The sequence below is a fragment of the Rhineura floridana genome, chromosome 3, assembly GCF_030035675.1.
Source record: "Rhineura floridana isolate rRhiFlo1 chromosome 3, rRhiFlo1.hap2, whole genome shotgun sequence".
NCBI lineage: Eukaryota > Metazoa > Chordata > Lepidosauria > Squamata > Rhineuridae > Rhineura > Rhineura floridana.
Window position 1 is genome coordinate 210239605 of NC_084482.1, and position 17236 is coordinate 210256840.

The 17236-nt window shown below is 44.6% G+C and overlaps 1 protein-coding gene across 1 annotated transcript in view; it reads right to left on the reverse strand.

Moving 5' to 3' along the window:
* Positions 1 to 1943: 1943 nt before the first annotated feature.
* LOC133381426 (zinc finger protein 420-like) overlaps positions 1944 to 17236 on the reverse strand; it is a 44721-nt gene continuing 29428 nt past the window's right edge. Inside the window, exon 9 of the mRNA XM_061620532.1 lies at positions 1944 to 4183. Within this exon, the coding sequence (XP_061476516.1) occupies positions 3416 to 4183 (768 nt within the window). The 3' untranslated portion in view covers positions 1944 to 3415. The remainder of the gene's footprint in view (positions 4184 to 17236) is intronic.

Genomic DNA, 17236 nt, shown 5'->3' on the forward strand with positions numbered 1-17236 from the left:
GTTAATTTTTTAAAAAGAAGTAATTAAATATGTTTTCCAGTAGGTTGTTTGCTTGGGGAATTTTTTATCTTTTTGGTGGGGATATCACTTGCTTTTTTGGGTGTTTTTTACTCGTTTTGGGTGCAGTGTTTTGCATGGCTTTGGGGGGGGCAATTCTAAGCATCACCAGTGAAATTGGTATTTCAATGGTGCCTACAAGAGTTCCATAGATTTCTAAATATGTCCGTGTGATGTTCCTATATTAGTGCAAATAGGGTAAGTGCTGGTTGTATAGGAGATACATGGTAAGTAGAATGAAAGAGGAAGGGGGAGTGAATGGGCAGTAGAATGCTGGATGATTGGCTGAATGTTTAAAATGGCTGACAGTATAAAAGGAAGAATGACAGGTAAATCTGGGTGGACGTTGGTGGACTTGAGTTGTTTTGGTGGGTTTTGAGAGGAGATTGTGTGGAGAGTTGGTGGATGTAAGGAGAGGGTGGAGTTCTGATTAATACTAAGACCAGTACCTCAGGAATTGATGTAACTGTGATGTTCCTATATTAATGTATATATGGTAAGTGTTGTTTAGAAGATACATGGTAAGTGGAGTGAAAGAGGAGAGGGAGTGAATGGGCAGTAGAATGCTGGATGATTGGCTGAATGTTTAAAATGGCTGACAGTATAAAAGGAAGAATGTCAGGTAAATCCGGGTGGATGTGGTGTGGATGTGAGGTGGATGTGGTGTGGATGTGAGGTGGACGTTGGTGGGATTTGACAGAGTTGTTTGTCAGGAGAGCGTGGAGAAGGAGGGAGGTGGAGTTCGGATTAGTATTAGATAAAACCATATGCTTATGTGCCTTATGAAGAAATCTTGTTAATCTTGTTCTCTGTGTTATTTAATAAATACTTAATTTGGTTTACCAGAGGCCTGATCCTTGGCTGGGGTTTCACAGACCAGAAGGGAGGGTAAGGTAAATACCAAGGCTGAAGGATAACAAATGGTGGCAGCGGGTGAAGGGAAGAATATAACACCACAAGTATTCAGAGCAAACCAGAATTATAAGCAGTCTGAGTAAATCAAAGGGATTGGGACAGCTTAAGCATGCAGTCACAGAGGTAACCTAATTGAGGGAGACTCAGGCAGAGTCTCTAGGAATACTGGTTATAGGACGTGACTGGTGGTGCTGCCTAGCAGGGGGATCTGTTGAGATCTATGCTAGAGCAGAGAGGGAAACCATAAAAAAGGACAGTCCAGACTGGTGGAGTCCCTGGTGGTGCCTAGAGACAGGCAGTAACCACGAGCAGGTAGGAACCTGACAGGGAGAGCCAGGGAAGGGCGTCACAGTCCGCAGTCCCAAAAATGGTTCAGGACCCCTGGGTTAGAGTTATGACTAGGGACAAGGGAGAGCCGGGGTTCAAATCCCCACTCAGCCATGAAACTCACAGGGTGACCTTGGTAAGTATTCAGTGCTCATCCTACTAAAACAGCCTTTCCCAACTAGTGGGCCACCAGATGTTGTTGGACCACAATTCCCATCTTTCCTGACCATTGGCAATGCTGGCTGAGGCTGATGGGAGTTGTGGTCCAACAACACCTGGTGGCCCACTAGTTGGGAAAGGCTGTACTAAAAGCAGACCCATTGAAGTTAATAAACATGACTAACCTAGGTTCATTCATTTCATTGGATCTGCTCTGAGTAGGACTTAGTTGAATACAACCACCAACACCTTTGGAAAGGGAAGAGAAGGATGTACTTCAACGACATGTGCACCTCCTGGGTGCACAATCATCCTAGCCACATAATCAGTCATGCTCCAAAGAGCAATCTAAGGCCTCTGCTGGTAGGGATATTTCCCAGCAGCAAGAGTGAAGAATTCTTACTCTGACATTGGAAAAAAAGTTAAGATCATAATCTTAAATGAGTCCTGATTTATTGCAGAAGCTTGAGCCACAGAATGTGCATTTGTATGTGCCTTCTTGTGAGTTCTCAGATGTTTTTACAACAATTCACACATTTCCATCTAGATTGGTTTTGAATCACAAGAACGTAAGAGCCCTGTGGCTGGATCAGGCTGGTGGCCCGTCTAGTCCAGCATCCTGTTCTCGCGGCTAACCAGTTGCCATGGGAAGCCTGCAAGCAGGACCCGAGTGCAAAGAGCACGCTCCCCTCCTGCAGTTTCCAGCAACTGGTACTGGGAAGCATGTTGCCTCCAACTGTGGAGGCAGAGCATAGCCATCATGGCTAGTAGCCACTGATCATCTTATCCTCTGTGAATCTGTCTAATCCTCTTTCAAAGCCCTCCAATTTGGTGGCCGTCGCTGCCTCCTGTGGGCACGAGTTCCATAATTTAACTATGCGCTGGTGAAGAAGTAATTTCATTTCTCTGTCCTAAATTTTCCAACATTTAGCTTTACTATATGATCACTAGTTCTAGCATAACGAGAGGGGGGGGGGAAACTTTTCTCTATCCGCTTTGCCTTATCACCCACCAACAGAACCTGTTTTATCCGGATTCAGCCTAAGCTTGTTCCTGCCCATCCATTCCCCCACGGACTCCAGACACTTGGATAACAATTCTAATGCCGCCAGTGGGGAGGATTTCTATCATGTCACCTGTGACTTGCCTTTTCTCTAAACTAAAAAGCCCCAAGTGTTGCAACCTTCCCTCATAGGGGAGTTGCTCCATCTCCTTGAGCATTCTGGTTGCTCTTTTCTGAACCTTTTCCAACTCTACAATATCCTTTTAGAGGTGAGGCAAGCAGAACTGTACACTACATTTCAAATGTGGCCACACCATAGATTTGTATAACATTAAGGTATCGGCAGTTTTATTTCAAATTCCTTTCTGAAGAAACCCTAGCATGGAAGTTGCCTTTTTTACAGCTGCTGCACCAGGTCAACATCTTCATCGAGCTATCCACGATGACCTCAAGGTCTTAATTTTATGTATGTGCTGATTTTGTAAAAACACTATATACATAATTCCGTATTTAAAACAACCATACACACACACACACACAGAGACACATATTCTCAAATGCTGTAGATTATCTGATTAAAACCCATTCTACTACAGATCTCAGTTTTGAAAAACCATACAAGGGTTTTTTCAACGTTCTCCAAAATTTCCAATTGTTTTCACTGGAAAAATTCCTTTCAGCTCCCTTCAAAATGACTGCCTGCCCTAAGCTTCTCTACTAGTACTGCTCCGGAAGTTCAGGATACAAAGCGAGGGCCTGGAATCATTATACAACAGGATACAACTGAAATACAGAATTACCACCACCTCTCTGTCACAGAATTGCCTTGAACGTTCAGTAACATTAATAACAAAGGATGGTGATTAAATATTATTCTCATTACTAGCAAATGTAAAAAGTAACACAGTGATGGAGATTAATGACATTCACCCAATAATCAAACAGCTGAATTGTTCATCTCTTAAATAAAATATAGATTTTTTCTTCAAAATCTGCTTCCTTGTCAGATGAACAGAATACAGGTAATGCATCATCATGTGGCTTTTTAAACAGGGGACCATAAATCCACAGGTTTCTCGTATGAGTTTTTTTATGTGAAGTAAGGCTTGAGCTCTGACTGAAGCACTTTCCACACACTACACATTCATATGGTTTCTCCCCAGTGTGAATTCTTTGATGGGCAGTAAGGCTTGTACTCTGACTGAAGCTTCTTCCACACTCTGAGCAGGTAAATGGTTTTTCACCTGTGTGAGTTCTCTGATGTGATGTAAGATTTGAGCTATGATTGAAGCCCTTTCCACATTCCAGGCATTTGAATGGTTTTCCCCCTGTGTGAATTCTTTGATGATTATTAAGTGCCTTGCTGTCACTGAAGCTCTTTCCACACTGCATACATTTATATGGTTTTACCCCTGTGTGAGTTCTTTCATGTAAAGTTAGGCTTGAGCTAACATTGAAACTCTTTCCACACTCCAGGCATTTATATGGTTTCTCCCCCGTGTGAGTTCTTTGATGTCTAGTAAGTGTTCCCCTATCAGTGAAGCTCTTTCCACAATCCATGCATTTATATGGTTTTTCCCCTCTGTGCGTTCTTTGATGTCTAATAAGTGTTCCCTTTTCAGTGTATCTCTTTCCACATTCAATGCACTTATATGGTTTCTCCCCTGTGTGGCTTCTCTGATGTCTACTAAGTTTTCCATTATCAGTAAAGCTCTTTCCGCACTCCATGCATTTATTTGGTGCCTTTCCTTTGTAGGTTCTACAGCGTTTATTCAAGTATGATTCATCTTTGAATGTTTTCCCACATGCTGGATACTTTTTGCTTCTCTTTCCTTTGTGATATACATGTGCGTTCGTGATTTCTTCATGCACCGAAGCAGTGGATTTGGTCCTGCCATCCTTGGATTGGTTTCTCTTCAGCCTTTTATGTTCCCTTTGATTTCCTAATATCTCTTTTCCTGCTTCCTGCTTGGCTGTTTCCAATGACACCAAAGATGGCTCCCTATAATTCTCATATCCTTGTCCATCACCTGCTTGAGACAATAAAACAAAAAAGAAAATCCCATGAGGTGTTGCAAGAAAAAAACCGAGGACTAGCTGCTTCATCTCCAATATCCTTCCACTTTCTCTCTACACACCCTGCTGATACCTAGGTTACCTTTTGCATACACTAGTTTCTCACAGAATAACAGCAATTAATTTCTAGTCCGCTTCCCACCTGATTTTGCTGGGCACATCTGTGTGCATTTTCCCCTGCATATCAGTTTCCACACTGTTGTATAATGGGAAGTCAGGGGGTAGGGAAACAGAACTGCAGCAAGGGTAGAGAGCCAGTGTGGTGTAATGGTCAGAGTGGCAGACTAGGACCTGGGAGACCAGGGTTCAAACCCCCTTGGTCGTGAAGCTTTCCGGGTGACAATGGACCAGTCACGAACTGTAATGTAATAAATAAGTAAACAGTAAATGGTCAGATAGCAAGGCAAGAATGGACCAAGGCCAACACTTAATGGGGTTTGATCTGCTGTTTAATCTGCAGATCTAGTCCAGTAAGGTATTCGATTTTGCTATCGGGATTTTTTTGTTCCCATTACAACCTTTCCCTTTGTAACTCATTCTTCCTGGCTATTCTTTTCAGGCCTTAGCAAGGGTTTGCCTCCAGGCAGTCAGTATAACCAGGACCCAGGGAGTGTTGACTGTCAGTCCAAGGAACCCAGACACAAGCAGGCGATTAAAAAGGAAGGCAGGGAGCAAGTTCCATAGCAGAGGGGAATCGGAGGAGCCAGAGGCAAGTGTCATGATAGGGACACAGGAATCGGCTTATTCTGAGCCAGCCCATTGGGCCCCCTAGCACAGTTATCTGTACCGACTGCCAGTGGCTCTCCAAGATATGAGACCGGCGTCGCTCACAGCCCTTCCTGGAGATGATGGGGACTGAAGCGGAGGCCTTCTGCATGCAGGACAGATGCTTTGCCACTAAGCCGTGGCCCACTGCTTAAATAGGCACAAAGGAAGCTGCCTTATACTGAATCAGACTATTGGTCCATCTAGCTCAGTATTGTCTGCACTGGCTGGCAGCAGCTCTCCAGGGTTTCAGGCAGGGAATCTCTCCCAGCCGTACCAGGAGATGTCAGGGGTTGAACTGGGGACCTTCTGCATGCACAGCAGATGCTCTACCCCTTGAGCTATGGCCCTTCCCCAAGATTATACAGCCTTATCCAAGGTTGTAATCAGGGGAAGGGGGCACACCAGAGATGAGCTGCTTGGGCGAAGAGGCACCCTCTGAAAGCAGGAGTTTCCCTGGGAAGAGGGACTGACGATTTAACCACTCCGGGAAGTGTAGCTCTGCAAGGGGAATGGGAATCTCCCGACAGCACTCAGCACCCTTCACAAATGACAAAACCCATGATTGTTTAAAGTGGCAGAAAAATGTAAATGTACTGCCTTCAAGTCGATTCCAACTTATGGCAACCCTATGAATTGGGTTTTCATGAGGCTGAGAGGCAGTGACTGGTCCAAGGTCCCCCACTGAGCTTCATGGCTGTGTGGGGATTCGAACCCTGGTCTCCCAGGTCGTAGTCCAACATCTTAACAGTGCTTTAAATGTGTGGTGTGGATGCGGCCTGTATTATTGTAACCTGCCTGGGGACCTAATGGTGAAGGGTGGGTAAGACACCTGATCAGTAAAGAAAGGTGGACCATTTCAGCCTCCATCTCACATCTAAGCTCCACTGTAGGAAAAGAACGCTGGGAAGGGAGACAGCAGCAGTGTAGGGGCAATTTCAGAAGTGCAGGGTCCCTTCATGACAGTCACAGTCATGCCCCCTTCTAAGATTATAGAATAATCTGGCCAGGCTTGAATCCTGCTTTCTGCTTTCATTTGACTGTCCTTTCTCACTGTCAGAGATTCTACTTGAATCCCTGAATTCAGTGTCTATGTGTTTATCTCCTGCTGCCACCAAACTGCTTGATGATGTAGAGGGGATACTATCAGCAGGATTCACCGTCTCTTCTTCTGCAGTTACAGAATTCTCACTGTCCACAGCTTGGCTTTTTGAAGTAAGAACTAAAAGGAACTCCTTTCAGTATGATTGGCTCCAATCAGCAAGAAATGCCAAGGAAGCAAGATAGGAGACTCTTTCCAATGGCTAACATTTTCATGCTGATTGGCTTGTAGGACACTGGAGATAGAGGGACCCTGCTGGGACCTGGCTTCCAAAAAAGCAAAGGGTCTAAGACACCCCCGCCCCCCAAGATCCTGGCAGACTACACCCCTGGGAGTGAAGCTTTAAGTGTATATGAGTGAAGCCGCAAGGTACATCTACCAGGGAGTAACCATAACCGGATGGTTCAGTCTGCCCTTGGTGTAATTAAGCAGAAGCTGAAAAATTCACCAAAGACCCCGCTCAGTTCCCAAAGAAGAAATGGTCCCACCCCACTCCTAAGAAAGAGGTACCTGCTGCTGATCTCTCCCCTTCATTGGAGCCCCAGACAAATGGATCTTGTGCTTTTTCCAGCCAGGAGATGAGGTCTGGTTTGGGAAATTCTTGCAAAGAAACAGACAGGCAAGTTACTTGTGGGTAGAGAGTATTTAGGCATCCCAAGCCTACCTATTCCTAAGGCTCCCTCCCAAAAGCCAAGAGGAGGGAAGGGGAACATTTTCTTTTTCTTTATTGACATTAATATCCCACCCTTCCTCCCAAAAGGAACCCAGGCGAGCAAACGCACAAGCAATGAAACGATTTGTTTTAATGTATTTTAAGGTCTTTTTATGATGTTTTAAAGTGTTTTTAGTGTTTCTGTTTGCTGCCCTGGGCTCCTGCTGTGAGGAAGGGCGGGATATAAATCAAATAAAAAATAAATAAAAGCGTCTTAAAAGCAATTCCAGTACAGATGGAGACTGGGAAAGAGCTCTACTTAAAAGGCCTGTTGACAGAGGAAGGTCTTCAGTAGACTTCAGCATATCTCCTGCCAATGGATAGGAGAGCAGGATTACGCTCAGCTCAGCGACACTGGGCAAGCCAAGACATACGGATGGGCACACGGCAGCCCAAGGAAGGGAAACATCAAGCCGGTGACCATCTCTCTTCTTCCTAAGAGCATAAGAACTCTCCTCTCTGGATCAGACCACAGGACTACCTAGCCTTTGTATTTGTACTTTGGGCAACCAAAGGCCCCTGGCAATCCCACAAGCAGGAGATGAGGGCAATAGCCCTCTCTCACAGTTTCCCCTCAGCAACTAAGAACATAAGAAGAGGTCTGATGAATCAGGCCAAAGGCCCATCTAGTCCAGCATCCTGTTCTCACAGTGGCCAACCAGATGCCCCGATGGGAAGCCGTGGAAGTAAAACAACCAGGATGTAGAGGATTCTGGGTATCTGAAAATATTGGTTCTGTCTGTGTCTGGAAAGTGTAAGAAACTGCTGAGGGTGGGAAAACAACTGACAGACCAGATGGCCAAGCAAACATGCTTTTGTGTTTTCTTGTGTGTCCTTGAAGCAACAGAACAACCAGCTTCAAAGTGTTACAACTCTAGTTAGCGAGTACTCCCTTAGCTACATGGCCCGGTACTCCCTAACAACCTGTCCTAGCAATTTATACATCATCGGAATGCTTTGCATTAAAAGAATTTCATGTGTATTATGTATGCTCAAAATGTGAAAGGTTCATCTGCTGAAATCTTTGTTTCTTGAAAAACTATAAAGGCCTGTGCCATTTTGAAGAGAGTCAGTCAGTTGCAGTTTTCTGCTTGGCCCTGGTCTACCACATTTATAGCATAATTTTTCCTCCATTTTAGGGTACACAGATCCACTCTGGGGTGTCCTGTGCCCTTCAGATTTTACTGGAGGACTCACTCGCTGTGGTACCACATCCTTTCTGCCAGCATTATATGGTCTGGGTTTAAACTCTCTTGATGTTTTCCCCACCCAGCCAGTTCTGTTGGAGGCAAAGTGATCCGCCATCTCTGCGGCCTCCTGCACCGACGTAGGGGAACGGTCTTTGACCAGGAGCCTTATTTCTGGTGGTAATTGATGGAATAATTGATCCAGTATCATGAGGCTTTTCACCTCTTCCACTGACTGAGCTTTGGCACTACTCATCCACTTTCCAAATATATCCATCAACTTTGCTCCCAGTTCAACAAAAGACCTCCCTGCTTGGATCTGACAGTTTCGGAATAACTTTCTAAAATAGTCAGGTCCCAGTCTGAACCTTTTGTATACTGCCTCTTTAAACTCGGCATATGTGACGGGCTTGTCTGAGGGGAAATATTGGTATACCTCTGCCAACTCCCCCTTGATCAGGTTTGATAAATATTGCATATATTTATCCTCCGGTAGCCCCCACAATTGAGCTGCCTTTTCAAAGGTGCTGAGGTAAATCTGTGGATCTTGTCCAGGCTCAAACATTGCAAAATCTTTCGGTGTCACCTTTATTTTAGTTTCATTTCTGTCCTTTCTTGTTTCATCAGAATGAAACTTCTCTCTTTCAAACTTTAACTTTTCCACCTGTAATTCAGCATCCACTCTCATTCTCTCAAATTCCAACTCCCTCTGCTTTTCTTTCTCATCCGCCTCCCTCCTCAATCTCTCAATTTCCAACTCCCGCTGCTTTTCCTTCTCTTCCGTTTCAAAGACCCTCTGCTTGTCTTTTTCCTCAGCCTCCCTCCTCAATCTCTCAGTTTCCAACTCCCGCTGTTTTTCTTTCTCATCAGCCTCCCTCCTCAATCTCTCAATTTCCAACTCCCGCTGTTTTTCCTTCTCTGCACCTTCCATCCTCACTCTCTCAGTTTCCAACTTTAACTTCTCTCTCAAATACTCTATATAAGCGGGATTGCTTGAGTATCCTTCTGGGGTCTCTTCCCTGACAGGTTGTTTTTGCTGGGCAGTTGCAAATCCTATAAGTGCTACCCTCCATTCGTCTACTCCTTTACCCTCGTGAGGTAAATTGAATGTTATGCACTTCTCCACCAGCTCCTCTCTTTTCATCTTTATATATTCAGCCATGGTGTTTGAGTTCACTCACTCTTTGCCACACACTCTTTGCCAGTCACTCTCACAAGTAATCTTTATTTGTTATTTCTGTTTGTCACACCACTGTTAGGGGCTCTCTTTTGTCCGTATCCCACCGCTACAGCCAACACCTGTGACACCCTTCCCTGGCTCTCTCTGTCAGGTTCCTACCTGCTCGTGGCTACTGCCTGTCACTAGGCACCACCAGGGACTCCACCAGTCCGGACTGTCCTTTTTTATGGTTTCTCTCTCCGCTCTAGCATAGACCTCACCAGATCCCCCTGCTAGGCAGCACCACCAGTCACGTCCTATAACCAGTATCCCCAGAGACTCTGCCTGAGTCTCTCTCAATCAGGTTACCTCTGTGACTGCGTGCTTAAGCTGTCCCCAACCCCCTTGTATCACTGCAGATAACTCATAACTCAGGGTTGCTCTAGATACTTATGAATGTTATAATCTCCTCTTCACCGCTGCCACCATTTGTTACTGTTTCCCTTCAGCCTTGGTCATTACCTTACCCTCCCTTCTGGTCTGTGAAACCCCAGCCAAGGATCAGGCCTTTGGTAAACCAAATATAGTTTTTATTAAATAACAGAGATAACAAGATTACTTTTCTAATGGTACTTAAGCATATGGTTTCATCTATTTCTGTGATACTTGACTTATCATGAACTAGAACTCCCACTCTCTCTTTCTCCACACGCTCCTGACATCCACCTCCAAACACCACCAAACACTTCTCAAACAACCCACTAACGTCCACCCAGATTCACCACAGATTCTCCACCCAGATTCAACTGTCATTCTTCCATTTATACTCCCAGCCATTCAAACACTCAGCCAATCATCCAGCATTCTACTGCTCATTTACTCCGCCCTCCTCTTTCATTCCACTTACCATGTATCTTCTATACAAACAGCACTTACCATATATACATTAATACAGGAACATCACACTTACCACCTTATCTGCTGTTTGAGAGAACAAGGAGGCTCGCAGCTGAGACCCACTGAAATTAATGACTATATTAGATCCATTATTTTTAATAGGTCTGCTGTGAGTAAAACTTAGCTGACTACAACCCTGAATTTTGCAACTTTCCAAAATGACATCAGGCCACACGCAGCTCAGGTCTAGTACAGGATGGCTTAGGGGGGACATTGAGGTCATGTGGCCTGCCCATTCATTGAACACTGGCATTTCCGCAGTGCACAGTGACAAATACCAAGAATAAGAAGTGCTTCAGCGTCTGTCAATCAAGGAAAGATCATCCTTACCCAGAGAGGTCACCATCTCATAATTCTCCAGCATGACTTCCTTGTAGAGAGCTCTTTGGCCTGGGTCCAGGAGATCCCACTCCTCCCTGGTGAAATGCACGGCCACCTCCTCAAAGAAGACCGGACACTGAAAGAAAGAAACATTCTGTACTCAGGAATAAAGTTCTCCACTTTTGCCATCGCTCCCAATTTGAAAGGAGAGGTGAATGCTGGGAAGCTTTGTAGGTGTACTGTTCATTTTTGCAGGAATCGCTACTTCACGCGAGAAACAACAGCAGCTTTCACAGCTTTTTAAATTGGTCACCTTCATATCATATCGTACTGAGGTCAACTGAGCAAAAAAACAGTACATGATATGAGAAGTAAAACAGAGAGGTTTATCTTTCTTCAGTCAGGCCTTCATGGGGGGGGTTCTTTCAGAACTACTTCCCCCCCCATCTCCTCCAACTGTCAAATCTCAGCAGTCTAACTCCCAACTGACTGCTAGCATCTCCAGCCAATCAGAGTCTGCTGTCATCCAGACCAATAACAGAATTAACCCCTTAAGTCATATACACGGAATGGTCCCTGTTGTTGTACTTCCAAGAGCTCTCACAGCCTTATTACCTTGCCACCTTCATGTTTTTGAGCACAAAACTAAAAAGGAATGGAGAATATACTTTCAGCTCCACCTCCACATCGCAACACAGAAGGGAGGCGCTCAGACTGCACGCAGCGTCTCACCCCGATGATCTCTCCCTTACCTGTGGAGGCTGCATGGCTGTTCTTTTGGGCCCACCCCAAATGAGGGAGGATCCAGATGGTGCCTCTGATGCAGTCATGCTGCCTGTGGAGGAGAGAAAAGAGGTGCAAACTGGGCCAACTCTGAGACTCTTATGGCTGTTACTCACACAGAGGTGCAACTGGTACCTTCATTGTATAGCTTTCGTCGTATTCTGAAGGCACACCTCTTTTCAGATTTCAGCTGAACATCAGGAAAAACTTCCTGTTAGAGTGGTACAACAATGGAACCAATGACCTAGGGAGGTGGCAGGCTCTCCAACACTGGACTGGAGGCATTCAAGAGGCAAGTGAACAGGCACGTGTTGGGTGTGCTTTAAGTTGGATTCCTGCATTGAGCAGGGGGTTGGACCCTCCCAACTCCATGATTCTATGATACTATCATAATCTCAAGACTTGATTACAGTAACACACTTGATATGGGTCTGTCCTTGTATGTGGTCTGGATTCCTGCAGCTAGCACAAAATGCAGCGGCCAGGCTGCTCACACTTAAAATTCTTATGTTCTAGGTTACTGACAATGCTGAGAGAGCTGCACTGGTTGCTGATTTGCTACCAGGCCATGTTCAAGGTCTCTGTGCTAATTCACAAAGCCCTAAACCAGTGGTTCCCAATATTTTTGCCCCCCACAGGACACTTGAAAAGTGTTGAAGATCTTGATGGGCCGCTTAATTATTTTTTCTGCCTCTTGGGGCAATTGCACTTTGCTGTGCTAGATGCTGTTCGATTTTTGAATTGATTGTTTTATTGCTTCTTTTAGTTCATATATCGAAATAAATTGTACAGAATTCAAATTGTAATACAATAAAAGCAATAAAACATCAATAAAATGTAATTAACAATATGAGTATTTCAGGCAGATATGCCACAGACCATCTGAAAGAAGCTCACGGACCATTGGAAGTACATGGCCCATAGTTTGGGAACCCCTGCCCTAACAACTTGGGCCTAAAGTGCCCTGGGCCTTCAACATCTGATATTGTGTGCGTGTGTGTGTGTGTGTGTGTGAGAGAGAGAGAGAGAGAGACATTAGGGCCTACTCTATTCTTCTGATTATAAATTGTTTTAACTGACTTTAATTTTATTTATTCATTCATTTAAAAGCATCGATAAACTTTGAATTTTTTTTAAATCTCCATGGCAAATTCATGGAGAATAAGGCTACCATTGACTACCAGCCACACTATTGTGTTCAAGTCCTGCTTGCAGATTTCCCTTTGCAGCAGCTGGTTGGATCCTATGAGAACAGGGCGCTGGACTAGATAGGTCTTTGGTCTGATCCAGCAGGCTGGTTCTTCTGCACTAACCCTGCGAAAGGAGTTAAATCCACCTTTGCAGCTTGGGGAACGGCCTTAGCTCAGTGGGTAGAGCATCTGCTTTGCATGCAGGTGTCAGGATGAATGCCTAGCCTCTCCAGGTAGGGCTGGGTGAGACTCTTTGCTGGAAACTCTGGACAGCGGCTGCCACTCAGTGCAGATAATACGGAACTAGATGGACCAATGGTCTGATTCAGTGTAAGGCAGCTTCCTATTTTCCCCTTCCTCAGCGGAGAGGCCAGCCAAACTCTCAAGAGGAGGTCTGGAGATGACCCTTCACCATCCTGAGCAGCAGCAATCAAACTGGCATTTATTTCCCCAGCCACTGCCTTGAGACTTGAACTTTAGAAGGCAAATAAAAGTCTGCTCAGTTTCAACCTTCCTTGCCTAGCAGGAGGGAAACTGACCAAGCTCTTTTCAGCTCCCGGAAATCCAAAGGTGGCTCTTCTTCAGCCAGGGCGCACCAAAGCAACAGGGCTACACTCCCCTTCTCCCTCCGCAAGGTTCTTTCCTCTACAGCCCCTACAGAGATTGGATTGAGCTGCTGCGGGAGGGGAGGGCAGGGAGATCCTGCAATCCAAAAACTGCAATTTTGGGAAGGGGCCCCTTTGCCAATGGATGAACCTGGGATCTTGGTGGGTCCCTTCCTACTTTTAATTTTTCTTAAAGAGCTGCTTCTCATTCCTTCCCCATCAGCCAAAGTTATTTCATCTGCACTCAGATGGTCTCCCCCCTGCCCCAAAAAATCTTGTGGGGACTGGGATGGCCTTTTAGAGTGGGGGCTTCAAAGACAGTCGTGCAAATCAGTGCCGCTGATTGGGCCCAATCTCGCAGCCGAATTGCATGACTCTGCCCCCACACCATGATTTCAAGGGGGAGTTACTATTCTTTTCCCTCTCTCCCAAAATGCATCCTCCTCTCACCCCAGTGTTGCACCCTTTACCTCTCTGCTGCTCTCCAGACATCAGCCTTCCCCTCCTCCCCAAGAGGTGCCACCACTAGATCTCTTTCTCTTCAAGGAGGCCCAAAGAAGGTGGGCTCGCTACCCCAACTTTTTAAAAACTTCCTGCCTCTCTAGGAACCAGGGCTCAGTTTGTTTAACCATTGGAGGGCCGAGTGGCAGAAGCTGCCTCTCCCGGCTAGCAAACTGCCATCCCACCTTTACAATTACTTTGGTCACATCCACACCATACATTTAAAACACATTTTGAGCACATTGGCTTTGTTGTAGAATCTTGAGCAATACTTTACTTGCATGGGATATTAAGGCAATAGTTTGATAATTACTGCATTCCCTGGGATCTCCTTTCTTTGGAATTGGGATGTATATTGAATACTTCCAGTCTGTGGGCCATTGTTTAGTTTTCCATATTTCTTGACAAACTTTTGTCAAAATTTGGACAGATTCAGTCTCAGTAGCTTGTAGCAGCTCTATTGGTATGCCAACTGTTCCTGGTGATTTCTTTCTTCCAAGTATTTTAAGAGCAGCTTTCGCCTCACATTCTAAAATTTCTGGTTCTTCATCACAACGTTCCTCCATGAATAAATTTGTCATCCTTGCATCTCTTTTACAGAGTTCTTCAGTGTATTGCTTCCATCTTCTTTTTATTTTATCTTAGTCAGTGTGCTCCCCTGTTGATTATTCAGCATCCCTACTCTTGGTTTAAATTTCCCTTTCATTTCTCTAATCTTTTGGAATAGGGCTCTTGTTCTACCTTTTTTGTTGTCCTCTTCTATTTCTATACAATAACTATTGTAATAGTTCTCTTTGTCCCTAGGTACTAGTCGCTGTATTGTTGCATTTAGGGTTCTGACCATGTTTCTATCTCCTTTTGCTTTTGATTTCCTTCTCTCTTTAACCATTTTAAGAGTTTCTTCCGTCATCCGTTGAGGTCTTTCTCTCTTTTTAACTAGAGGTATTGTCACTCTTTTTGCATTCTTCCCTGATAATGTCTCTGACTTCAATCCATCTTCTGGTTCTTTATCAACTAAGTTTAAAGCCTCAAATCTGTTCCTTATTTGATCTTTATATTCTTCTGGGATGTTATTTAAATTGTATTTTGGCATTATGATTGCTTTGTTCTTCTTTAGCTTTGCTCTGATTTTCGATATGATCATTTCATGATCTGTACCACAGTCTGCTCCTGGTCTTGTTTTCGCAGAAAGTATGGAACTTCTCCATCTTCTGCTACCAATTATATAATCAGTTTGATTCCTGTATTGTCTATTTGGTGATGTCCAGTCGTCCTTTTGGTTGCTCAAAAAATGTGTTTGCAAGAAACAAATTATGGTTTCACAGAATTCAATGTCTTTCTCCTGCTTCATTTCTGTCTCCTAAACCCCATTTTCCCACAATTTCTAGTTCTTGTCTGCTCCCTACTTTTCCTTTCCAGTCCCCCATGATTATCAGCACATCTTGTTTTGGTGTGTGATCAATTTCTTCCTGTACTTCTGTTTAAAATCTCTCCAATTCCTCTTCTTCTGCGTTTGCTGTTGGAGCGTAGACTTGGATGATGTTTATATGTTAATAGGTTTCCCGTTTAATCTCATTTATATCACTCACTCAGACCTTGCATTATAGCTCCTAATTGCTTTTGCTACCTCACTATTAAAGCAACCACGTTTCTTGTTAATTTCCCATTTCCTGCATAAAATATTTTGTAGTTGCCCAATTGAAAATGTCCCATTCCCATCCATTTTAATTCACTCATGCCAACATATGATCTCCTATTTTTGGTGATGAATAAAATGGCGTACGCAAATAGCAAGTGCCACGTTTTTCTTCTTCAGCTTGGAATTTAATGTTGAAGATAACTTAGCTTTGGATATCCCAGTGGAGAACATTGAGCTAAAAAGCGTGATAAGGCAGCTCTTAAAGTTCGTGACAGAGATAAGAAAAAACACAATACACGAATAAGATGGTGGAACAACCCATCCCCTAAAAGAGGCTGCAATGTCAGAAGGCCTCCAAAAATTGGGAGCCAAATGCTTGGGAGAAAAGGAATGTTTTTGTCCGGCACCTAAAGGTAGATAATGATGGTGCCAGGCATGCCTCTCTGGAGAGAGCATTCCGTAAGCAGGAGGCCACCACTGAGAAGGCCCGTGTTCATGTTGCCACCCTCCGCACCGGCACTCAAAGAAAGGCCTCAGATGCTGAAAGCAGGGTCCAGGTTGGTTCATATGGGGGGAGGCGGTCCTTCAGGTATTGGACTCCTGAGCTGTATAAGGCTTTATAGGTCAAAACCAGCATTTTGAATTGAGCCCTTAAAGCTAATTGGTAGCCAGTGCAGTTGTGGCAGAATTGGTGTTATGTGCTCAGACCGTCTTGCCCTGGTGAGCAATCTGGCTGCTGAATTCATCACCAGCTGCAGTTTCTGAACTATCTTCAAAAGCAGCCCCACATATAACGCCTAGAAGTTACCAGAGCGTAGTCAACAGAAGTCAGGCTATCTGTCCAGATAGGGTTGTAACTGGGCCACTAGGTGAAGCTGGTAGAAGGCACTCCTTGCCACTGAGGCCACTTGAGCCTTAAGCGACAGTAATGGATCCAGAAGTGCCTGCAAGTTATGCACCTGCTCCTTCAGAGGGAGTGTAGCTCCATCAAGAGCAGACCACATCCCCACCATCCAGTCTAGGGAACCACCCAGTAACAGTGCTTCAGTCTGGTCTGGATTGAGCTACAGTTTACTGGCTCTCATCTAGTCCATTACCAAGGCAAGATATTTGTCTAGCACTTACACTGCTACACCTGGAGATGTAAAGGACATAGAGTTGTGTGACATCAGCATATTGCTGACAACTCAAGACTTCCTCTGCCACAATTCCCATAGCGGACTCTTTTCTGTTGCCACCATTCCCATAAAATGCCTTTAATACCTAGCAGGTTGGTAGAAGATGGTTGGACATGAGATGGAGACCAACACTGCCACTAGGATGCACTTGATGACAGTTTTTAAAAGCTTGGGAGATACTGTTACTGATAGTGCTTCTAAGTGGCTTTTACTCACAACAAGGTTGCAGTTTGCTCACAAGAAGTTCCAGCTACTGGGAATAACCCTCCAACCCCAAACCTTTCTCTGGCAACACTTTGCAAGGGCAGCTTCTGAACATCACACAGCCACAGGCTCCCTTCTTACCTTCATCAGCCAAGTATTGTTAACACACTTGGTATGAATAGGTTAATATTCAGGCCTCCTGTTGGCAAGCCTTCTCAGTAGACACATTGTGAATCTTGTGAATTATGATCTTTAGACATTGGCAATAGCGTGTCTTGGCAGAGTTAAGGTCTTAAAAATGGGGATATATATTGAGTACACAAACACAGAATCAAAATATATACATTTAACACTTCAGTGGGGAATAGTTCAGTAACAATTCATATCTATTGACAT